The sequence below is a fragment of the Manis pentadactyla genome, chromosome 14 (assembly GCF_030020395.1).
Source record: "Manis pentadactyla isolate mManPen7 chromosome 14, mManPen7.hap1, whole genome shotgun sequence".
In the NCBI taxonomy this organism is placed as follows: domain Eukaryota; kingdom Metazoa; phylum Chordata; class Mammalia; order Pholidota; family Manidae; genus Manis; species Manis pentadactyla.
In genome coordinates, this window is record NC_080032.1 from 82,203,981 (window position 1) to 82,229,616 (window position 25,636).

At 43.2% G+C, this 25,636-nt stretch overlaps 1 protein-coding gene across 3 annotated transcripts; it reads right to left on the minus strand.

The window, feature by feature from the left end:
- Positions 1 to 8,109: 8,109 nt before the first annotated feature.
- PTHLH (parathyroid hormone like hormone) lies at positions 8,110 to 19,564 on the minus strand. 3 transcript variants are annotated; one of them, XM_036889604.2, is made up of 4 exons: positions 19,410 to 19,564; positions 18,784 to 18,906; positions 12,802 to 13,224; positions 8,110 to 8,583 (listed from the first exon to the last, which is right to left on the minus strand). In XM_036889604.2, exons 2-4 carry the CDS (start codon positions 18,882 to 18,884, stop codon positions 8,574 to 8,576), a joined length of 534 nt encoding a protein of 177 aa, XP_036745499.2. In that variant the 5' UTR covers positions 18,885 to 18,906; positions 19,410 to 19,564; the 3' UTR covers positions 8,110 to 8,573. The 3 variants fall into 3 exon arrangements, with proteins under 3 accessions (XP_036745499.2, XP_036745500.2, XP_036745501.2); XM_036889605.2 differs by having other exon boundaries at positions 19,455 to 19,552; XM_036889606.2 differs by lacking the exon at positions 19,410 to 19,564 and adding an exon at positions 19,085 to 19,387.
- Positions 19,565 to 25,636: the final 6,072 nt, after the last annotated feature.

Here is a 25,636-nt window from a genome sequence, read left to right on the forward strand (position 1 = left end):
CCACATCTCTATTTATCTCTATCTTTGTGTCTGTCTCTATCAGTTCTATTCCTCTGGAGAATCCAGACTAATACAGGCACCCCATATTATTGGGTTAGGGAGAGGGGTGGGCAGTGCTTGAAGACGCAGTCATCTGTCTGAGATGATAAAAAAGAACTATAATCTCAGGGGCCAAGTGTCAGAGGAAGTTATGGCAGCCTTGAAAGATGTGTGGTGATGAGAAACCCCAGAAGTGATTGCCTGCTGCTTTAAGCCTGTCCTAATATAGTGAGTAGTGTGTTACTCCTTTATCCCGCTTATCTCTGCGGTCTTAAAATGATATGTTATTGCAACTTAGCTGCTCACAAACGTTCTCTGAAGTAGATAGACTGCTGTGGAGAAGAAGGGAACATCAGAAAAAGTCAGAAGTCAAGCTCGTTTTTCAGAATCCCTTAGATCCATGGGACAGAACCTAATCAAACAAGTTAAAGAAAAGGGGCACTACTCCTTCCCACACCTCTTTCTGCTGAACCAAAAAGTTTAGGAATGAGCAGATTCAAAGCACAGATGGTATCAGGGTTATCTTTTTTCATCTCTGGTCTCTGCTTTTCTTTATAATTTGGCTTCTTTCCCTTTCATACTGGACAATTTCCTTCATGCCACTGGGGAAAATGATGAACACAATAAAAATGTAAACATTTGTTTTACAACCCAAGAATGCAAAGGAATCGAGAATATTATTCCCATAATGCTCAACAGAAAAGTGCAAGGGGAACTCTGATTGGCCATTTCTGATTATGTGCCCATCACTAAACCAATCATGGAGATGGGGAGAATGGAGTCCTCTTTTCTATTAAGTGTGGGTCATTGCCAGCTCTGTGAACTAGGAGGCTGTTTTAACCCTCCTGTTCTCCAAAGTACATGAAATGGAGAAAGGTTGGATCCCTCAGATGGAAGACACTGGTGTTACAAGAGAATTAAAAAAAAAATCATAAGTCTAATATATAAATGAGCATATTCAAGATTTATGCTATGCGCTAATCAAGGAGGGACCAGACACACATGTCAAAGATTGAACCAAATGTGCAAATGGAGGCAAAACTATTTTTTCTCAGTGGAGGGATAGGGAAATCAACTGAATCTCTACTAGACAGGACAAAATTATAGACAAGATTTATTTTGCATTGCTACCAGTTACCTACGCTTCACGGAACTGTAAGATAACTCCCACAGCGTCAGAATCTGATAACCCAGAGAAGTTTTCTCTAGAATCTAGTTGCATAGTTTTCAGCTGGAAGCACAAATATTGTCCCTCCACCTGGCAGACAAACCGCACGTGTTCCCTAAACAAGGGATGCAGCATCTGAAGGAGAGAGATTTCTCCCTCTGGTTCCAGGTGGCACCAGCAGAAGGCTTACCTAAATTGGATTGCTGTAGATAATCTATTGGTTCCTCGGACAGGGATCATGCCTCAGTTATCCCAGTGTCCTCTGGCCCTACCACATGAGCAATGTTTATTAAGGGTGTGTAATGAATGTTGAATAGGGCACCTGATGCGTGGACTTTCTCTGGAACAATAGAAAACCCTCCCTACCTTTATGTAACCTGGAACCATTTCTAGAGCTCTTCATTCTCTGTAGCAGAAAAGCCTGTACTTTTATTACTACAACATGCAGTATATACTCAAAACATTAAAAGTTTGAATTTTTATTATAAATTATCCGAGGTTAACTCTGGTTCTACAAGGATATCATTTCTGTGGTAGTTAGCTGAACGCTAACCAGCATGAGGGATTATTACTATTGTTGCCCCTATAACTGCAGTAAAAGCTGATCAAGACTGGGGTTTGCATGAAGCTACAGTCTATGCTGCATATAATGAAAGGCAATATCCAACTCTGATGAATAAGATGTTTCCAGGGGATCCAGTCATTCCTAGCTATCAATATATGTATTTACTAGCCAACAGGCTGCTGCTAGGCCAACCTTCAAAGAAAAACACAAACTCTATAGGAAATAATGGTTAAAAACATAAATGGAATAAGAAAAGATAAAGTAAGCAAGTATAAATTCGATATAGTATCCACACAGACCAGGCAGTGCATGAACGGCTGGCCCAACAGTCAAGTCAGTTTAACACAGTTTGTTCTGACATTTATTTTTCAAGCCAATTGCCTCTTGGTTGTGACACTGTAGAAGGCGGTGTCAGTGCCGCGTAGCGCCCTATTACCCCCAGGGAGAAGATAGACTTTAGTGTGCCTTAAGTTCTCAGAGTAGCCTTCATTGCTTGGGCTTAGGAATCTAGGAGATTCTTGGGAAATGTGGGATGAGGAGAACTGTGGTAGGGAAATTATCTAACAGTTTAGCACAGTAAAATGTCAAAATATCTCTCCCCCAACCCCCATGCAGTGAGTCAGTACTGCTGTGCAGCCATTACCCTAAGATGTGTGTTCCTTTGGGCAATAACCTATTTAGTTGCAAATCTCTAAAAGATTCACTTAGTGTAAAATAAATGACAACTTTGAGCAGGGCAACAGTCTTCACAATTAGATGGAGAGCTGTAAAAATGGAAGATACATACTTGACTCCAAACATTAGGGAGTTTCAGACTGTCCATGGGAAAGTGGGGATAATGCAAGGGGCTTCAGTAGCCTGTGCTTTCAAAGCCAAGTCAAGCAGGCGAGTCCAGGAGCTGGTGTGTGATCTACACGTGGCCCCCAAAGGGAGAGAAGCTCAGCTCATCAGGCGGGGTTCATGCTCCCCACAGCGCCCTCCCGCGACGCCGGCATTCTTCCCCAAATCAAGTCGCCCCCAGTGGAAACCTTTTCTTTCTTCCCTCTTTCCCATGTAACTTAAAACTAAATAAACAAGCAACCACAAGCTGCCCCAGAGATGAAAACCTGTTGACAAGAAAGGTTGACAGCATGCCCAGGGTTCGCCCCTGTGTGGCCCACGTACGAGGATGCGCAGAGTGTCTGCTCGTCGGGAAATAACCGGCTGCTGAAATTATTTCTGACTGTGAAACGAACGAGGAGAACTGCTCTGCAATGTGCCAAGGGTTCACGACGAAAATCGGCATTCTCCAGGGAGGTGGGGGAGGGAGGGCGAGACTTGGAAAAACTGAATATTGGCGTTTTGGAGCAGGTTGAGAGGTAACAGGAGGGGAAAGATTTCATCTCCGAGGTGGTCCCATTTTAAATATGTTTCAGCCTTCTTACAGAAAGTGGCTCTCTGTATACGTTTACACACCCGCCTGCCAGGCAGCCTCCCTCACCCTCCTCTGCCACCTTCTTTTAAAGCAACAGCTGCTCATTCATGGGACTGTGCAAACACCTGGGCTTCTTGGCTGTGTGTGCATGTGTGTGTGTGTGTGTCTAGAGAGAAGAGGGCACACTTTATGAGCTTTGTGGAATATAAGGCTGCAGTCAGCCTTAGAAGATGCTGTGCAGGACAGAAGCTGGTAAAACGATGCCCTCATAGGAAGGTAGAGAGTGGAGCAAGATAGGATTTTCTCAGACCTGTGATTTCACTGAACTCACTCAAAGCAAGACAAAAATAGTTGGGTGAAAGAAGACGTTTATTCTGCACCAAGCTTGACTGCAAGTTGTAGGGATGGCAGAGTAGCGCCTCACCGGGCAGAGGGGGTTGCTCTGAGTCCTGTCTCTGCTGTGTGACCGGCTGTGTGACCTTGGGCGAGTCATCCAGTCCGTCTCAGGGAAAGCTCCATGGTGTGAAAATGCGGCAAATAATTTCTACCTCGCCAGATACTAGGAAGGGTTAAACGAGGTACAGCGTAAATTAAGTTAGTGCAGAGTGTGTATAATAAACTCAGAAAAAATAATAAATCTTAGCTCTCTTACATGTTGGCTTGGTGTTATGCTAACTTACTCTTTCTGGCATACTAGTAGTTATAATGTTATAAAATGTTGCTATGGCATAAAATTTCCAGTTCTTGAGGAAGAGGGCAATTAAGAATCTCTCACTGTGTCCTCTGAAGAGAAAAAAAATTCTCCTTAAGAAAACATGCCTGCTTTCCAGTTTCTTTCACCTGCAGACAGTTGTGATACAACTCCCCAACATATTGTTTTGTATTCTACACCTTCTCCAGGGTCTACTAAAACTCATAAGGAAAGAGAGTAATGTAAATACAGGATCGCTGAATCCAACGCGGCATGGTTTATTATTGCCTTGCGTTTATTTTGAAGACCATAGAATGCAACAGAGCTAATTCCTACTTTTTAAATCACAACCCAGTTAGCTGTGACCATCAATTATCTTACTCAAAGGGAAGATGGATGCGTGATTTTGCTTTTCGGACCCCAAAGCAATGTAGATTTGGCAAGGAGTAGGAGTCACTGTGAAAACAATCCATTTCTCAGGGGTGACACATTTTGTTTTCTGATTTGTGGATGTCTTCCAAGTTGGCAGAAAATGTAAGGACGTTCTCTGGAGGGCAGTTTGAAATTTAATTAAAATGTTGTTTGAAACATACCCCTTGTGCTTTGCACTTGTAAATATGAGCCTATCAGGAACTCACACAGAGATGCGAATGTTCTCATCGTGATGTCGGGTAGCTCTGGTCGAGAGCTGTATACATTCATCTTCTGACAACATAGCAGTGTGTCTCTTTTGCACAACTGGGCCCTGTGGGTAACTTCTGTGCAGTGTATTCATAGTAAGAAAACCTGATATTTTAAACTCTCCTCCCTTCCTCTGGGAGGTTGCTGTATTTTAACACAAACCCTTGCTTCTTGTCCTTAAGGGTTGGAAAAGCTCCTATTCAACCAGAGGCTGATAAACAAAGGGTGCTCTGGTGAACAGATGATAACTAAAGCAGTTATCAGCTAAGCTCCTTGGTACTGAAATAAGAGAACGGCATGGTATAGGAGTCTGAATACTCAAAACGCTGATCGTTACCTGACTTCAGCAACTTTTTGCTTAACTCTGCTTCTCAGTTGATTCACCCAGAAACTCAAAGAACTTTGACACTGTGTTCAATGAACATATATTGAGCACCTGCGATGGGTGCTAATGCTGTTATTTAGTATTGGATGGTATGTATTGAAAAAGACAAGGTTGCTGCCCTTGAGAAGTTCACAAAATAATTGGGACAGTAACATTAGCAACTTGGAAGGAGCGGTGCTTCTGTTAACGGAGTTAACCCCAGGACACATGGTGATATAATTTACTGAAGTAATACATTCGGCCTTTGGAATGTGAGTAGCTACCAGCCTCTGGTATGTTCAGTTGAGTCCTTACGAGGTAGCCGACTGTAAGGCACATTTTGCTAACTGTATGATAGAATATTTGGTAATAGTCTTATTCTTTACACCTTCTGGGTTATTAAATAAGGAGACATGGCAAACATTTGTGCTTGGAACATTGGTTACCCTTTATCTGAGGGAGGAATGATGGCTCTGCTGGGGACACTTCCTGGGAACACTTAGAACTCTTGAAAAAAGTACCCACTGTTTGCAGAAGATGAATCCTCTCAGCTTCAGCATGTTGTTTCTGTCCACAGCTGGTTCTGTTTCCATTGACTTTGTGGGCAAAGGGGAAAACAGCAATTAAACTGTGATACTTTAGAATTAAACTCAAGATTATCCTTAAGTTAATACCCTGTGATGGTATAACTATTTCAGAATTTCCTACAGAAGGCACTAACTTATGTTCTTTAAGTATTTATGGGCCTCTATTAAACCTTATTTCAGTATTAATTTACTTAATGAGTTGACTAGAGGTAAAATTGAAGTGATACTTTGTTCTTATTGCATCCATTAGATAGTGCCTTAGAAAGAACTTTTTGAATTTTAAAATGATTCACTGCCATTGTCCTTGTATGGTAGAGACAGAAAGTTAAATACCTGATTTGCTCAACTAGTACCAGTAATAGGTAATAGAAAATTAAAACTAAATACTTAACCATCAAGGTGGATCATTATGCTTTTCCCCAGGAAAAGCCTGTTTCTCCATATTTCTCATATTTGATGCTGCCTGCATTCCAAACTAATTTTTCAAACAAGGAAGGGAGATGCCAATGTTGACTTTAAATTTTTTCAGGACCAATACTGTCAACACCAATCTTGATTCATAACTTAATGTTTGCCCTGAACACATAAGCTGCATTGTAAGCACAATGTTCTAGAATGCACATGTTTTACAATAATGGCTAAGAAAATAGGGTCTTTGCACTTCAGTATTACTACTTGTCTTTTGAATTGGCTTCCAATTCCATAAATACATATTGTCTAATTGAATACCAAATTTGTGTCTGAATAAAATTTGAGGAAGGTAATAGCAAGTTAGCATATTAGGTTTTGTTTTCTCAATATCAGAATATTTAGTCCAACTTATCTTTGTTACTGCTTTGTAAACATTGCTGAAGTCAGGAATGAACCATATTCACTTAGATTGCAATTTGCTAAGAGTTTATTTACACTTAAACACTTCTTGTCTTAAATTTTGTATTTCAGTCTTTCTTCCATAGAAAATGACAATGTCATAAACATTTTTCTCTAAAGGTTTTCTTTCTTTCATCTCCCACTCCATCTAGAAGACCTACAGTTTGACTAATGGCAATACTTGCATTGATAATGCTTTAATGAGAATTGCTAACTATATATACCCAGATCCCCCAGATCCCCATTTCCCCCTTTTCTTTTCAGGAATGGGCTCTTTGTGAAGAAAAACTTAAAGATGACTTGAATCTGATGTGTCTTTGCCAAATATCCAAGTATTTATGAAGCTAGAGTTAAAAAAAACTTTTTCACGTAAAAAACTTTACAAGGATTTGGTGCAATCTTAAGATTTAGAATTTCAGATGGAATTTTGCAAAATGTGGTTGTCTGTTTTTAAGGTACTCCAAACTGGTTGCTTTATACAGGTTTAGTGTATTGGCCTCAAACTTACGAATATTTCTTGGGTATAAAAATTGTATCTAACACATTCATCGGTGAAGCTTAGGCCAAATTCTCGTATTTGCTTATTAACATAGATTCAGATTTCTTACCAAAAAATAGTACGATGGGTCCCATTTTGAAGGTTATGGGACTCGAGTGAAGATATGAATAAGGTCAGTCTTGGAATATTCCTTCCACAAATATTATCCTACTCACATCCAGCTCAGACTAATCTATCTCTATGTGTGTATCCCCCACAACCCTGTCTTTTAAAATGCTGACAGAATTGTGGATCATTTCAGTTTCTTAAATACAGCACTTAGTTATTTCATGTGTGTGTATGTATAATCTACACACTGGAAAGAGAGTCTTGAAGGTAGTTACAGCCTTTTAATTCTTGTGTATCCTGTAAACATCTAACAGGTATCAAACAGAATTTGGCCATAAATAGAAATACTTCCTAAATATGTATTTGCTTGATCCACAGGCTTGTTTCGTTGTGTAGTGTTACTGATGTGTCCTGAGCTGCAAGCAGTTAAAGAAAAAGAATTCTGTAGGAGGAAAGATGTTTGTGTTTTCATCTGAACTATAGAGGTAGGAAAGACTAGGATGATACTCAAAATGGAGAGGGGGTTGCCTCAGCCGTTACGTCCGTGCTCTTTGCAGCCTGGCACTGTGATGTCACTGGGAAGCAACCTTCACTGCTGAAGGCTTCTTGACTTGTCACTTACCTTCCACACCACAGCCTCTTTCCTTTTGCTGATAGAATTCTCAAGTAGCTCTTTCAGGCTTATTATTGTTATTGGTGAGAGCAACCTGTCTCAAATCAAACTTTATATTGGTTAAAATTACCCCTGGCCTTAAAGTTCCCGATCTGCCTCTATCCCTTTTTTCCAGCTCTGGCTGACTCCCTGGACGAAGTTTCTTTAATCTTTTCTCCTGACTTCTCTTTGCTTTTTTTCTGAGCTCTCCCGTCCTCACTTCAAATGGGATATACTTCATAAAATGATGTCTATGTATTCAGCCATTCTGTTGAATTGAACTTAAATATTGGACAAAGTACATTTTAAGTGTTGTTTAACTAAAAGCTAATGTGAAAATGTTGGAGTATGTACCAATATAAACACAGCAAACTTCAGACCATAATCAAATGCGGTTTAAAAAATGACGTCATGTTCCTTCTAACTAGAAATATTAAAGGATATATATAATTCACTTTCTGAGTCATGAAGTAATTTAGATTATATTTTATTAGACATTCTTTACCAATTTAAAATACTGCTATTTTTACATGCACAGAGGAAAATCAGTTTGGATAATTATATTTAGGCATTATTAAAATCGACCACAAAATAGAGACACTTCATTGTGTCATTTATCAACATACTTGATATGTATATCTAAAGTGCATTATGTTACAAAAAATATAGAAATTCAGCAGCACCAAGATACATTTACAAAATAAATACATCAATTGACAAAATAAATTATGGTAAATGTGATAATAATTGGATTAGCCTTGGCAAAAAAAAAATATTCACAATAATCAATGTGCAGTTTCATATAGCAATGGGGGAGATAGTTTTATTCCAATGCATTTACAGTATTTACAGACAATAAATATTTCTAATACTTCCCATATGTTCACTATTACAGAATCCTGCAATATGTCCTCTGAAGGTCTTTGCTGAAAATTTCAATGCCTCCTGCAAAAAACAAAAATAGGGAACAGAAAGAAGAGAGGAAATAGGTTAATTCTCCTTACAAATGAGATATAAAATGGAGGGTACAAATTAAGGATCACAGAATTACAATGGATAGAAATTCAGGGGACTTCTTGTAAATACCTACTAGCGGAGGGATCGCTAGGATCCACCTGCCCCTTTAGAACCTCTTTTATAGGCAGAGTCTTTCATACGACCAAATGATCAGTGTGGTGCAGAAGGAGAAAGGGCTTACATTTCTAATTACACTCTGTCAGAGGCAGGAGACTCTGTGAGAATTTTCCAAAGTGGCCAGTTTGCAGATTTGGGAAGAGGTGGGCCAAATTTGAGGGTTTGGAAGTAAGGCTAGAGGAGGCTAGGCTGCTAGGCTGTGCAGTCCATCACCAAATACCCCATACTTAGAAGTTTATTCCCCAGTGTGGGCCTGACGTAGGTGATTCAAAGCTTGCTCATTCTGCTCAGGTTCTCATTTGGCCAATCTCTCCCTAATTTAATGGGCTAAGGTGAAGGCGAGGTGTATGATCTGGGGTGACTGTTGGAAGGATGCACAATTAAACTGTTTGCTTGATGATTTGATGATATCTGTCATCTCTTTAACTGTCCCTAAACACTAATGAATAAAACTAATTTTGGATTTTAATTTTTGAAGCCTAAACTGAGTCTTATTTATCTCTCACTCTGCTGGTTTTTGAAATGGGCCTAGCATTAGACATTGGGAAAGTCTATTTTAAATTAGAGAGTAAGAATCAATTGAGTTAAAGGTACAAAAACACACCACTGGTACAAAATTTCACACCACTGTGTTTGTTTTATTATTCAGAGGAAGTTACTTGGGATTGCTACCTTTTTTAACCCTTCTAACACTGTAGTGATAGTATTTTTAAATGGGCTAACAGCTTTTTTTCTGCTTTTCTCTTTCCCTTTCTCTCTTGTATAGTCTACTTCAGTGAATATGTATTGGTTTCTAAGGAAGCAACAAAGAATGGAATTCATTGCATTAACAGCCAGAGCTGTGGGCAGTTTTACATGGCAGACCTGCATGGGTGTAACTCTCTGGACTAAGTTTCTTTCATCTTTGCTACAAAAGAGCAAACTCTTGACAATTTAGGAATTTTCTGTGCAGCTTGAAGACAGAAAAGCAAGCTGAGTATTAAGAGTTTTTTTAATGTCTTAAGGAACTGACCTCTTCACCAATAGTTTTGGCTGCAATGGTAAAATAGCTCTTAATTGCAGAGAAAAGAAGAATTTAAGATTAAAATTTGAAATGGCAGGTAGATGGGGATGGCTATTATAAATAAAACCCCAAAGATGTGTACATCTTTATTTGTGTACAAGGCCAATTGTACGATGTTTTTGAACTAAATGGTATGTAGTCAACCGAGTTTAAGAATAACACAAGTAAGGAGGGAATGAACAGTCTTTTGGATAATTGATTCCTTAGAAGGAAAGAAAGAAAAAAGGAGTAAACTAAAGGGCCAAGGAAAAGATATTTTAATTATATTTCCCCCTGTCTGGCCAGTTTGCTTGTTATTCTTCCTTCTATTTACCTTTCACAAGGCATGTATTGGAAGAGCCAAGCAAAACATGTATCATGACCTGAAAATATATGTGTATGTTTATTATGTGGGCGTGAGAGAAAGAGAAAGGGGAGACAATGCTTTAGAGTCCTCGCTCTTTTTTGTATTGAAAAGTTTATTTCTAAATTAATATTTACCAGGATAAAATATCTAGTCTCAGTTAAATGAGTCCTACTGTATCTGGACATCTCATTAGCAACATCAAAAATTCCAAAATGTAATTTCCAAAATTTAAAGCTATATATTTCCCATTGGTTCATGTGAGGAGGCCAGGTTTAGCTCAGTCATCATTTCCTTTAAGAAATACTACATCTATTATAATAATGTTCATGCTTGCCTTATCACCAGACCTCTTAATCATCATGTAATAATGCAAATAGACTGAAGAGAGGACATTAACAAACAACTGCTTATAAAACTTGAAAGTAGTTATTCTGAAAAGATTCTGTTTGGATTAGAAACTCCAAATGGAGCAGAGCCCCATTATGTTCTCACCAGCAGACTCCTAAATTTCCCCAATTTTCCCTGCACCTCTGTTGGGCTGTATTGGGAGAGTGCCAACATATGGCTGCCAAACAGAGCTTTCCATGAATGTCCCTTACAACCAGGGAATAGAGAGAATCAGAAGCATTCTAGCTTTTTCAGTCCTAAGTCTGGATTTGATTAGGCCACTGCGTAATTTTCACTAGATCTCCTTAAATTCAGGTGTAGTTTTAGGGATAAGAATTGACAAGTGCTGACTTTCATTAATTCTCCAGATACGCAAAAGCACTGCAAATCTTAAATAAATAAAACCCATAAAAAGGTATTTATACATTTGTTTTTATGACTCTAATATGTGTGCATATGTGTATTTATATATACACACACACATACAGTAGGACAATAGATAAAAATAGGTTCTGGCAACAAAGTAAAGCCCTTGTATTACTTATAAAAATGTACAGTTGGGATCATATCTTAAAATACATTGAATATGTACATTGAGCCAAGATTTACAGTGTTTGTTACCTCATAGCTCCATTAGATTTTTGCAGAATAAGTCATTCACTGTGTTAAAGATTTCTCTAGTGCCACTGCCCATTGGTTAACGAAGCTGTACTACTTATCCAATTATCATTTCATATGCTATTTAATGAATGGTTTTGTCAACTTAATTCAGGGAGAAAAGTGATAGTAAATAGGTTAAAACTCCCCTTTGAAACCTCACTCTGTAATCCTATCTCTACCAGAGAAAAGGACTGGAGAAGAACGCACTCTTTAAATAAGGTCATTAGTTGCATATGATGCATTTTTGTCTTTCTTACTTTCAAATCCCTCAGAAGTGCTATACTGAAAAGTAAAAACACAAAAGATCCTATCAGTGGGAAGGCACAGATCAAGAGGCAGCCTAACACAGCACTGGCCTCAGTGCCCAGAAATAAATCCATGTTTTAAATAAATGGATAAATTCAGTTCCAAGTCCTACCCCAGTTTCCAGGACTGTGTCAGGACTTCAGCTGCAGGAGGCCCTGGGTTTCTAGCTCATGAGATGAATACTTGTCGCTTTTATGCCTCACAGAAACATTTACACCCACCTAAGCAGGACAGAACAATTGGAACTAGATAAAAAAGCACCAAAATGTTATGCTTTATTGAATGTTTACTACATGGCAAGCATTTAACCCTTGTAATCTCATTTAATCTTCACCCAACTCTAGTAGGTTGTTAAATTATCATTTTCCTTTCACAGAAGAGGAAAGTGAATCTCAGAAAGTCCATGTAACCTGCCCGAGGCTGTAAATGTTAGTAAGTTCAGACCCAAGGCTTAAACCTAGGATATTCAACTCCCGAATCTGTGAATGTCCTTAGTACCTGTATCTGTGAACTAAGGATAAATAAGCCACATACAGGTGAAGTTTTATTATTCCTAGATACCCTAGAAAAATTATTTTAACTTGCCAGTGGATGGATTGATACATGAGAAAAACGTATATTCTTCCCAAGTTAATACCTAAAAAATTTTCAGAAATCATGACTTTCCTTCATGACTTGGTAGAAACCAAGGTTAAACTTAATTAAATAAACTTAAAGTGTGTTTAAAATTTTTAATTTATTTAGATGAAAATAACTTAAAATTTTAAATAAATTTAAGTAAAAATGTGAACGGCTCAGAATTGTTTATGGTAAGATATTGTTCTGTCGTGTTTGTAAATCACATCAAAGGCTTCTATGTTCTCTCTTGAAGTGAAAGAAAAGTAAGAAATGAAAAACAATGAAGAAAATTTGCCAAGGTGTGAAAGTGGGGGAATAAATACACTTCTATAGCAAATGATGGAGGTGGTCATGAGCTTCTGAAGGTTGAGTAAGAAATGAAATAATTTAATAGGATACTAAAGGACTGGCTTTGAGGTTGTGATGGTGGAGAAAGAGACATGGATTTAGTGAACCCCTTGAAAGGCAAGAAGACACTGCTTTGAGGCAGGCGGTATATTCTGAGCCATCTTGGTTTTGTAAGCTTTTAAATTGTGGAGCAATTGACAGAGGGACCATGAGGGAGAAAATTCTAGGGTTGTCCAAGCCAAGGCAGGGGAGCCTCTGCGGCTGAGAGCGCCCAGAAGCTGTTGCTGCGGAGGCCAGTTACCGTAAATTGAGCTCCAGCGATGTCGCAGAGACGTCAGACAGGTGGTCCCCTTCGAGCCCACTCCCAGCCATGTCAGAATTTTGCCAGGCAGATCGAGTTCGCCGTTTCTTCTTTTCCTGCTCCTTGCGTTTCCCAGGCTTGCCTTTCTTCTTCTTGCCGGGCGTCTTCAGTGGCTGCTCCTTGTATGTCTCTACCTTGTTGGTTTCCTGAGTTAGGTACCTGCCCTCATCGTCCGACCCAAATCGGGAGGGGTGGTTCTTGGTGTTGGGAGCAGGCTTGGAGTTGGGGGAAACCTCCGAGGTAGCTCTGATCTCAGCTGTGTGGATTTCTGCAATCAGGTGGTGAAGGAAGAATCGTCGCCGCAGGTCCTGGATGGACTTCCCCTTGTCGTGCAGGAGCTGGTGCTCAGACACGGCTCTTTTGCTTTAAGGAAGAGACAGCAGGAGAGGAAGAAAACAGGGACATTTTAGTGGTTGGTAGCGACCACAACGACAGGACAGGGAGGCTCTTAGCGTTCTAGTTGGCCTGATGACAAAGCACCGCCTGGAAGAGCAGCAGGCCCGCCGGGCAGGAAGGGAGACTGCGCAGCTTAGGAGGCGCTTGCTCCACGTCCCAGTGTGAGACCTGGGGCTCCCTAGGTCTGTGACCTTGGTGACAGCGTGAACATTCACGGGCCTTCGCAGCCTCATCTTTTTAAAAGGAAAGAGTCAGATTCAGAGACGTCTATGCTCTTTTCTCAATTTAAAATATAATGATTGAGTGATTCTCAGAAATGGACAGACACCACTGAGCTTATTTTCATGTTTTTTAGAGTTGTGTTAGGGAAATAAATCCCCAAGTCCTGGCCTGCAGATAAAAAGGAGGCTGATTTTATCTGACCTGAGTACTCACCCAGGCACTCCCACATGCGTGTGCATGTACACACTGCTCCCCCAATAGAACTAATGATACTGAATCTCCAAGAACAGCAAACTGTAAGACTAAAAAGCAAACAAAGGCTGCAGGATGACATGAGCAGTGAAGCCTTTCTTGGAAACCACCTAAGAGACTGAATTTTAACATGATATTAGACTATGGTTACCAAGAATCTATATTTGAAGGCCAGCTGTCAGAGAGAAAGTGTATGTATTTTTCTGTAAAGTAGTGGGTGGTCTCTTTAAAATGGGTTTCTTTGTGTGTTTAAGCGAGAACATTCTGTTTCTCTTCTGGGCCAATTTTTTTTTTAATTTAGAACTTCAGAGGGCATTATCAGTACTTAATTGAGAAATTCACTACTTGTTCTCTTGGTCTTAAAAATATCTTTAGGAACACATTTGAACCAATTTTTCTACCTAAACAACATTCCAATAAAAATATAGTGAAAAAGTAAACTGATTCTCTATCAATCCTTTTAGATGGCACCCTGACTCTTGCTTGAAGTCCGTGCATGTACTCTTTTTATTATTCTCTGCATATATTATTAACCATACTTAAGAATCACACTCATTAACCATTCATATGCCTGCTACAACTCTGCCTCCCCTAACTCCAACTTGGACCACTGAATAACCCTTCAAAGTGGTTCCTTTTCAAAAGCATCTGAGGGTATTTCACAGGGCCACCTCCCAAGTATTCTTACCTCCCTGACACGACGGTATCTGGGTCTTGGATTGCCTTCATTATACAACTTTTTTTTAACTCCGCAGAGAAAATGACAATCATAAGTAGTGTTAGCTTCATCTTATAGACAGAGAGATGAAATGACTTGCCCTTCCTTACCCACACAATGAGAACAGCAGAGCCAGGGCTCCAAAAACTAAGTCTTCTGATTCTAAAACCAAGATTGCTTTTCAACCCTTTCTCTTGTTGAAGCAGAAATGCACATCAATGAAGCAAGAAGGGAGGCGCCCGGAGTAAAGAGTCTGTGGCGGGAACCATGACACTGGGCAAACAGATGGCAATTTATCGGTTTCCTTGGAATATCAGGTTTATTGCCCCAAGAAGTCCATTTTCACCATCAAAATAAGGAACCAGGGTCCCTAGAGTTTGGATTGTCTGAGAGATTGTCTAGTTACACTGTGAGTCAAAGAAGAGTAAGCCATGGAAATACAGACATTATTTCTCCGGCCCTTACAGCCAGAATGCCAACTTCATTGTAGCATTTTAGTGTGTGGACTGAGTTTGAGCCATGTAACTTGTTCAAAAAAGACATGGCTTAATGGAAAGGAATTTAACAGGAGCCTGGCTTAAACGAGGCATGAAGAACTCTCTTCCTTTTTGAAGGGGCCACATGTGACTAGATTAAAACTCACTTACTTTTGTTTTGCAATAGTTAGTATTCTGGAAACTTTTAATAATGTACAAATTTGAGGCTTTGGTACAACACATTTATGTCCTTTAGTAAGTTTTAAAGAATAATAGGACTAATATAATTGCATACTTAGTAAGTATTGCAGCTTAATCAGTTACCTTTTAGCAAAATGTCACATTAAAAGAAGCTCTTAACCAGGGATCATTTATAATATGGGGGCTTTTATTTCTTTCTCAATTCCTGGCAGATATCCACCCCATCTGTATTGCTCTCCAAATGTGTAACACAGCCCATTGTAGCTTAACTTGAAGGCAAAACTTTTAATGGTTGGCCCGCATTGCTCATGCCCCCTCTGACTGGCATATATGCCTGTCATCTTGGCCAGCCTGTCAACTGTGAGTCACAGTGCCTTCCTAAGTCAAGCACTGCACTTTCCCAGGATGGTTCTCATGGGAAATAAGAGTGGTCATTCTACTCTTCTATTTTATAAAAAGCTACAATACGGTATGACTTTGTCCAGTTTAAAATAGTACATCTCTTGAGAGGTACAAACTTTTTTCTGCCTGGTAGGTAATTGTTTTATAGAAAACACAGATCTTCAATGCCACATCTGAAATGCTGTTACATAATTTACTTCACAGTTCGAAGACATCTGCATTTAAAAATTGTGAAGAATGAATTTGTGATTGGCCAACTGCATGAGAGGACCAAGAGTGTAATAGTATTTTTTATCATCTACAAGACATAAGGTCCACAGAGTGTTCTATTTATTTTTAAAATAAGACATGAACTGTCACAAAGATAAATGACTGGCATGTACAAACTAGATGTACATAGGCAGTGAGGACTAAAGTCAAACTAAGGAGGCTTTCAATTTAGATAATTCTGAAATATTTAAGTTGTAAATATAGCCTCTATAATAGTCTATCACTCCATATGTCTGTAAACATTACACAGCACAATGGTTCACACAGTGTTTATTACATATCTAGACTCCAACATGGAAAAACAAGTATGTTGCCAGTTTCCCTTGATTATTGTAAAAACAAAAACAAAAACAAAAATGGTGGGGAAAGGGAAATGCTTACTACAGAAGACTCAAAATTCAGTCAAAATATAGCTCTTCTGCTTTAAAGGACCATCACTCTCAAGGGAGCTTTTGAGAAAGAAGATTAATTTCTAAGGAGCTATCAAGGAACACAGGGAATAAATGGACTGATGGGAATTCCTCCCCAGCACAGGAAACAGCAGCAGGGTTGTGCTGATGTGAGTCTTCTAGGGAAGAAGTCTGGGGTTGAGAAGAAAAGTTCTGTGGTACATGGAAGAGTCAGGGTTAGGGTGTTAGAGTTAAGATGACTCACCAGAAGTCCCTTCCAACCCAAATGACTCAGTCGAAAGTTATGCTTTTCATTAAATGGAACAGACCCAGTCTGGCTCTCAAGAAAATCAGTCAATGATGTTTTAGGTTTGTGAATCTGTTGGGGTTCCCTCTCTAACTTAAACACAAAGGTTGCTACCTGCTCAAAGCCATAAACATCTGGATAAGAATGTTGATTTTCCACTTCCAATTTACTCATGCTCTAGTCCATTAATTAAAATCTTTTGGACTATAACAACTTATAATTGCCTCCTCTGCATGGCTTAGGAAGTGTTATGGTTGTAGCAGTTTCCTCTCCTTTAAAAGCTAGCCCGTAGCTAGAAGAACATCTCGAGCAGTTTTCCTAAGACTTGGTGTGAAAAGTAATTGAGGAGTAATATGGTTTGATTATATGTTAAAGTTTCTTTCAAGAAATAGGCTGATTTAGGGTAATAGTAGACAAATGTTTTGTCTAGCACACAACATTTAATGTTACTTGGCAGCAATGCAAAAATAATGACTTGTTTTTTTAAACTCCATTTGGCTGGAATAATTTGGTGAAACATCTTCATCTACTGATGATTTCAGTCTCCATGAAGAACCATGGCTGTAATGTGATGATGTACTAGCCATTAACTATAAGAATGTTTTGTGGTAGTTTTATAACCATCTGCTGAGTGTGAGTGTTTAACTACAATATTATATTTCACCCACAAACAAAACTGTAACAGAGTCTCTGGCTGCTAAATGGTTTCTGATGTGTATTTTGCAAGGTGCAACAAAGAAAGAGTTAAAAATAGCCTTCAGGACATCTTAGTATGATTTTTATGCCATAACAGTGGATTTAATTATGGTCCATTAACTGTTTCTTAAAAGAGAAAACAGGTATTAAGCACCTTTACAGAAAAATTGGCCTTGTTCCAAGACAATATTTCTTGGCTAGTATTTAAGTATACTTTTAAAAATCCAGTCTTCACCTGTATTTCTAAATGGATTTTAAATAATACAAGTCTCAAAATAAGCAAAAATTCTGAAGACAGTTTTCAGAAATGCATCAGCAAAATGTTGATTTGAAGAATACAATGCAGCTTTATCTTCAGTACAACGTCCTACACAATTTGCCTTAGGAGATTCGTAATAGATTTTCATTTTGGTGCCAAGGTTCAGACATGTCTAAAGTAATTTCATTTAAAGATTTTCTGCTCTAATAATAATGGACCAAGGGCACATATAAAATAGTTGCCTTTTTTGTACACCCTTGGGAATTTACAAGGAAGCACCATGGATTTGATTGTAAATACTGGACATTGCTATTTTTATTGTTAGTGTGAAAGCTCCTTAATTCCTTCTCCAGAGGCAAACTCTTCTCAGTTCTCAAGCTTTAGCTTTATGGTTTCCCATTCTGAACAGAATCTGCAGCTTAAAGATCACCCAATTGGTATTGCATACATTGACAAACTGCTAGGTCCAACAGATTGTTAAAATAATGTTACTCTGCCACTCTTCCAACTTTTCAGTCGTATGACCTATTGATATTTCTCTGATGTGCTTAAGCGTATGGCTATTTCAAAATCACAACTGTCTTTAAAAGAATCACCAAATTAGATTGCCAAAATATAAGCTTTTGGTCTACAGTGCAAATAGCTGGCTCCGGATTAAAGAACTGTTAGCAATAACTCCAAGAAAACGTGTATTTTCTTGGAATATTCATTTTGGAATCTAGCACACTAGCGTTCCTGAACTGTATCAATACGAACTCTGGAGTTGTGCCATTGCGAAGTTGTTACTTTATTATATAATATGCCTTCATTATGTAATGTGGTCCATTTTATATGCTTAAAATTATGTCATTCATAATAAAATTAGATGTAAGGTTTTTGCTTTTCAGACACAAACTGCCACCCACATTCAGCATGTATACACGCGCACGCACACCTATGTGGTCTGAATCCCTCGGCTTCCTCCGAGTTATCTACCTCTTGTAATCCTAAGGGTTACAAATCCTCCCCAGGTCCTGAAAATCACTTCTCTTCTTTCACTGGAGGCAGAGGACCTTTGCTTAGAGGAGATTCTGTGAAAAGCTTCCATTTATGGAAACTCATGCAAAATTTGCCTGTTGCCTGAGGTCTCCCGTTGGGGTTCACTCAGTTCTCCAGCCCGGTTTGAGGACAGCGGCTCAGCCCCCGGCAGGGAGCCCGTTCTCCGGATCTCCAACCCGGGCAAGGAGTGCCTGTGACCGCCGCGAGCCCTCGCTCGGCAGCGCCCCAGCCTGGCGGCCTCCCCCTCTGGCCTCCCAAGCCCGCGCCCGGCGCCCTGGGGAGGGCAGGGCACTTACAGCCGGCGGCCGAGCTCCTCCACCGAGCGCCCGCAGGAGGGCACCGAGTAGCTCAGCAGGAACACCGCGACGCTCCACTGCCGAACCAGCCTCCGCAGCATCGTATCCTCTCGCTCCCGGGACCTGCAACAGAGTGGAAAGGGGGCCGGTGTCAGTCCGGAATCTCCGTCACCCCGCACGGCACCGCTTCCCCTTTAGCCTGCTCTCAAACTGCGTCCGCAATCAAGGGCATCTCCCAAGTTGCAAAGAAAAAAAAGAAAAAGAAAAAGAAAAACTTTCTCTGGAGCCGTTCAGCACTTACTTATTTAGGAACCAACTACTCCAACTGTGCTTTTTCCAAACCACACAGGCTAAAAGGGACCGAAAAGAGGGGGAAAAATCAGAGGCGCTTCCTCTGATTTAATAACAAAAATGAAATGGCTTTATCTATGCATCAGTGAGAGCCACGAGCTGACATGTCTAACTGATCTGGCCGGCCGTTCTCCTGGGTTCGGGGAGCGGGGCTAACCCCTCCTAAAAAGAGAAGCAAGCTCCCCCCTCTGAAGTCGGCTTCTTCGCGAACTCGGCCGTCTGGTTCCAGGGGCGCTTGCAGAGACCCGCATTTATATACATAGCCGCCTGTCTACCTCCTCGGGTGGGCTGGTTGCTTCCGGAAAGTTGATTCCACACACCCTGAGAACGAGTCTCAAGTGCGTGTGCCGTCCTTCAGGAGGGCCAGGTGGCCGTGAGGGCGGGTCAAGAGCGGCGCGGAGGGCGGCGGCGGCCCGGGCGGCAGGGCAGCGGGGCCCCGCTTCACGGGCGCGGAGGCGTGCCGGCCGCGCGGCGCAGGTTGGAGGCGAGCTGAGAGCCCCGCAGAGGAATGTTCACACGCTCCCAGGCAAACCTGCCGGGGAAGTGAGCGAGTCGCAAAGAGGTGGCGCCCTCGGAACGCGCGCAGGGCGAGCAGGGCGCGGGCTGGCGGGGGGCGGGGGCGGCGGCGCGCGGCGCGGGGAGCCCCGAGCCGGGCAGGCGCGGCGAGTGGCGGAGCGCCCCGGCCTCCCGCCCCGCTGCCCCGCGCGCGGCCGAGCCCCACCCCAGAGCCCGAGGCCGGGGGCGTGGGCGCCTCGGCGCGCTCCCGCCGGGTCCTGCGGCCGAGGACTGCGCGGCGGGTCCGGGCGCCGAGGCCCCCAAGGGCGAGCGGCCGGCCCCGGCAGTCCCGGCCCCCGCGCGCCGCAGCAGCCGCGCCCGGGCGGCCCGGCAAGGCGGAGGCCAAGGAGCCGGGGCAGAGGAGCGCGGGCGCTCGGGATCCTCCGCGCGGAGGTCGCGGGCCATTCGCCGGTGGCTGTAAGGAGCCTTCAGCCCGCCCGGGAGCTCGGGGAGCGGGGCAGGAACCCTCCTCCCTGGCCCCTGCGTGGGGCGACCTGAGTGGGGAGCATCGGCTAGGGAAGTGAGGGGCATCCTTTGCTTAAAAGAGTCAAAGTGGTTCCAGACTTCAGGTCGAGATCGCATTTGCTGCTGTCTCAGAACAGCTGAGGACATCTGGAGCCCGTCCAAGAACACCCCGCGCGCACCGACGGAGACCCCCTGGGGAACTGCGGCGGGGCCGCCACTCCTGCGGAGCGCACGCGGCTGTTTGCCCGCCCGCTGGAAGCTCACCGCCCTTTCCGCGACGACCTACTCGGTCGCCCTCCCTCCCCCAGGCCCTTGTTACATATTCTGGGACGACTCCTTGTCGCTTCAGCCTGCAGCTGCAGCGGAACTACCGCTGTGTGCGGCGCTGCCTCGGAGAAGCGTAGGCAAAGCAGGGGCTTCTTCCCAAAGCGGTTGGGCGGGGAAGGAAGACTGTTGTGAATTACTGGGCAGTATCATGTGGGAAAGCATTGCGGCGGATGTGAACGCCCGCCCAGCCGGCTCCTCTATCTTTCTGAAATGAACGCGGGTGGTTGGGAACCATTCAAGGGATGTTTGTCTTCTAGACAGACAATCCTTTCGGTAGGTTTCAATACTTCCTAGAAGGCCGGTGTGATTTAGAGACTTGAGATGATTACGGAAACCTGACCTTTATCAAGCCTGGCTTTCTGGCTGATGCTCCACAGATTCCACTCGGGGTGGGTGAAATAGCGCCCTCTCACCGACCCTCGCTCATTTCAGCTCCCCTTTTCCCTCGCTTGCTTCCACCTAGTTAACGTGTGCTGCTGACTTTGGGTGGAGGTCACCTCTTCTTAAAAGCTCCTATCTCCCTCATAGGATTACTTTAACCTCCATACTTAAAAAAACTTGGCTTCCTCCTACTAAAAAAAAAAAAAAAAAAAAAAAAAAGGCTGGGAATTTCCACAACTTCTCTTGAACGTTTAAGAATTCCTAAATGTTAGACCTGTTTGTATGGCATGAAAAGACAGTATCAGCCCTCAGAAATGTCAACCTTTGAACCTCTAACACTTTCTGATTTATAATAAGTTCTTGCCAAAGAGCCTTAATGCAATAGTTATTTCTGAAGGGGGAAATCTGTAAAAGAGTAAATCACAAATGAGCCTTTTAATTCTTGCAAGTTGTTTCACATTAAAATGATAATATTTGCTTCCACAATAAAAAGCCCAAAGGTACTTAACTAAGTTTCAAACTACCCTGGCTTTAAAATATCAACTGTCCCCAATGAATGGTTAAAACAAAAATCAGACTGCAAAGATTAAATCACTTCTTCTGTAAATAAATCCATTATACTCTCAGAACATTATAAATTAAAACTGGCATCGGTGGACTGCTTTATGTTGCTTTTTCTACTAATTAAACGATATTGACCACCTGCTCTTTCCCTCCTTTCTTTCCCCCCCCCCACACTTTTCCGGTGTTAATGGCAAAACATCTATCATATATTTTTAGAGTTTCCTCTCCTCCACAAAAAGAGAAAATATATAGACACCGGAAAAGTAAATAATCTTTATATACTTGGAATACCGAAGTTTTCTCATAATCTAATATTCACCTTTTCCTTGATTTACAGTCTTCTCTGCTCTTTTGGCCAAAGGGGGGAGATCGTCTCAGCTTTCTATTCCAGAAATAATTTTTTTTTTGTTCTTCAAAAAGGTCTTGAATGAATAAAAACTTCCTGTAGTATTAGAAAGCAGGCACCTCTTTTAAGCTGTGGAAATTCTCCTCAATATATACCCAGGGCCCTACTTTTTGCCTTTCTGAAAAGGGTATTTTTTGACATCATAATCTAGTTCCCAGTATAACTGAGTAACCTCCATGATAATGCTGAGGACACATGACCGCAAATGAGATGACTCCACACTAGGCTTTTTTTTTTAAGGTTTAGGAATAGAACAAGTGCCAATTGAGATTGAATGTTTGCTTAGGCCTTGCTATCACGTCGATGCACCTTAGCAAATAGGATTTGAAGGCCTGTCTTTCATCTGAAGTATTTCCACATGAAGCAGCTTAGCATTGTGAGATCTACACCTACACGAATGCCTAGCCCATGAGCAAGCCCCAGACCTCCATCTTCTTCTCCCCAATGGCGGCATTATACCTAAGTTTTAACAAGAGATGTTGTAAATTTTTAAGAACACTTTTACTGTAAAATCCATGTTTAAATAACCAGTTGATGTATATCTCCAAGAATATCTCCTTTTGCAATTTAGAAAAGAAAACCGTAACATTTTTATTTCCTTTTTTCATCTTTCTCCCTTTTCCCATAAGCCCAAACAACAAGCAAACATACAAACTAAAAAAAGTACCTATAGCTCTTTAAACTGTGCACCTGGGCTCAGAAATTACCTCAGCTTATTGCCAATAAGCATCCAGACTTAACATTTGGCAATCGGTAGCTCCAAGCTATATTTCTAAAATCCCATGAAACCAAACACTAAACTCATCCCTTTTCTTCTCTGGACTTTTTCTTTGTTTCCATAAAGAAATCTGCCTAATTAGCTCAAGTAAAGTTATTATCTGATTCCATTAAATGCTGTTCGAATCACTTGCTTGGATTGAGTCTTGAGAGGAGGGTATTGCCAAACTGACCTCATAGTAGCAAAAAAGGGGATGCCTTTAAATCCTAGCTAGGAATAGGAAAGGGTGTGTTTTGTTATTAAATCTTTCTGTAGTTAAGTAAGGATAAGACTCAAATGAGGGATGTCTTCTCCAGGAATGGGACTGGCTCAGAGAGAAAGTATCTAGACTTGCACCAAGCAGATGGGATTTTCTTACTGGAAAAGTGCTCACGCCATCCTCACCCTTCCTTACTTCTTGGGCAATGTTCGGCTTTCCCCCTAAGGGACGGGAAAGTCCAGTGGTGAGGCAGTTTGCCCCTGAGGGCCAGCCGTGGTGAGATGAGGAGGTCTTTAGGAAACAGGGGTCTCAGCAGGCATCCCTGGACTAGTGCGAGACCACAGGCAGAGTTCCAAGTCCACCTGGCGCACACGACAACCTCTCAGCCTGAAACTGATCTCAGGTGGTGCCACAGAGCCTTTCTGGCCGGCGCCCAGCTCCCCAGTGAGCAGAAGAATCGCCCTTTCTTAAAATGTGAGCCCTGCAGTCTGGAAGGCACTGCCTTCCTTCAAGAACTAAGGGGTCGCTGGGACCTGGGAAGCGGTTTGCCTCCCCAGCACCATTTTCCACTGCTGCAAAACCGGCCGGCTTGCAGCCTCTCCCCAGGGCAGTACCCGACCTAGGGTACCCGTTCTGAGGTTGTGATTACGGTGTCTGCGGGCCCTGCCTGCCGTTCCTGGGATTCTTGCCAGAGCTAAGGCCAACGCCGGCCCTCGATCTCTGGGTTCCCTTGCCTGGCGGCGCGCCGGCTGCAGCAAGTGTGTGGGGGCGGTGGGCTGGGGGGCGTGTATCTACCAGGGCAGGAGTCTAGCATGTTAGAACTGGCCTGAGCACCACTGGACCATCTTTATCAGCACCCCCCCCCCCCCTCCAGCTCCAGAGTTAGGTCGCTCACTGCGGTTACGATCCCCGAGGAGCCCGCGGGCTTCCCGGGGATCTTAGGCTTGTCTGGGAAGTTCAGAGGCCTGGGAGTTGCCTGGCGGCACTAACTCCGTTCCTGGGCTCCCGGGCTGCTCTCCCTGGGAATCCGGCCGCGGGGCTGCCGCACAGAATCCGCTCGGCCCGGGCGGTAGAACCCGGGCCTTGGCGCTCGGCCGCGTCCCGCCGGGTTTGGTGCGTGGCTCGGCACCGCGGTGCAGTCGCTGGCCCGCCCGCCTCCTGCTCCCCGAGGGCCCGGCTTCTGGCTGCGGAGGGTGGAAGCTTTCGGGAGCAGAGTGACCCGAGGACGGGGCCTGAAAGCGCGCGCAAACTTCCTCCGAGCGGGGCTCTTCCCTCCCTTCTCCCTTCTATGCAGTTTGCCACTCAAACTTGACTCGAGTCCCCAGCAGCCCGGGGACGCTCAATCCCAAGGGGGGGGGGGGGGGATGGGGAAGAAGGGCGGGGCAGGTGCGCCGCGCCTCCCGGTGCCGTGGTGGTCCGGGGCCCGGCCGGGGAGCGCGTGGCGTGCAGCCCAGGACCCGTCTGCTTTATTTCCTTTAACACGGTTGGCGAAGTCAAGGCGGGGCGAGGGGCTGCGGGCGAGGGGGGACGGGAAGGGACGGGGACCGATGTTCTCTCTGCCCACGCTCTCCGTCTGATTCTCAGAGTCCGGTGGCACCTTAAAGGACTTTTGTGAGGGCACAGAGACTATTACTAGTTCTTGAAGCGCATTGTTCTGTACGCATGCAGCTGCTCAGTGGCCTGGCTGCAGCGGCGATCGCGCGGGTGCGCACCGTGGAACCCATGGTGTGTGTCCGGGGCGGACGCGTCCGCCGCGCTGGGGGCTCCCGCGGAGCTTGCGAACAGCGCGGAGCGGGCCGGGGAAGCCAGTGAGCTGTCCATGGTGGTTGAGCCTCCCTGACGTGCGTGTGCGGGCCGTCCTGGCAAAGCGCGGACCCCGCCCGCCTGCGGCCGCGAGGCCCTCGCTCTGAGCCTGCCGGAGACCGAGCCGGGTGCGCGGGGCACGAGGCTGGACGTGTTCGTTTGCACGACTCAGGGATGCGCGTCCACAGAGACAGAATTCCAGAGACAGACGGAAAAAAGCTCTCGTCCCAAAATGTGGGTTTCCTTTTAGCCCCTGTCTGAAGGTGTTCCTCCCCCTCTGGCAACATTTCACGTGCTTTGAGGACCACTGCTCCGCCCAGCAGCCTACCCTCCCTTCTGTATTCTAAGGTTCTGTTCTCAAAGGACCGAGAAAACAAGCTGATGATATTGTTGGGCTCCTCATAATTCTTAAAAGCATGCATGAACTGACTATTGCTTTTGTATGGTGTGGTGTCGCTATGGTAACGTCTACACGCCGCTTTTATTCCATGGGAAAAGTTGCTGGAAGATGGTCAGGTGTCTCAGGAATCTCAGCAGTTTTCCTTTCCCTAGGGGCTGTGGTCCTTTGTAGAATCTTATTGTTCAGAGGAGGGACTTACTCATTGTTCATCTGAGCCCTGAGCAGTGTCTGACTGCTACTCTTCGCAAAGGGGGAAGCAAAGAAATCGCCAAGTAATAGTGTAATACTGTAGGTCCAGTCTTTGTGAAATATGGTTCTGCCCAGTTCTTGTGACTTGTCCTTATGATGAGGTGTTTATGAACTGAATTAATCTCTTAGGTATGTTAAAGGAAAGAATGTCTTACCTTTTATATGATCACATTTTACCTTTGTCTTTTAGATTCTCTTGGCAATTTCCCCCCCTACTTATCTCTAGGAGATATCCCATCCCATCCTATTTGTCTGAATAACAAATTCCCTTAAATACTATGAAAAAAAACTACAAAATATTGTGAACATTTATAACTCTTATTTGAGTTTTGTGCCTTTACTTATGGGAGCATACCTAATTAACAGCCAGAACCC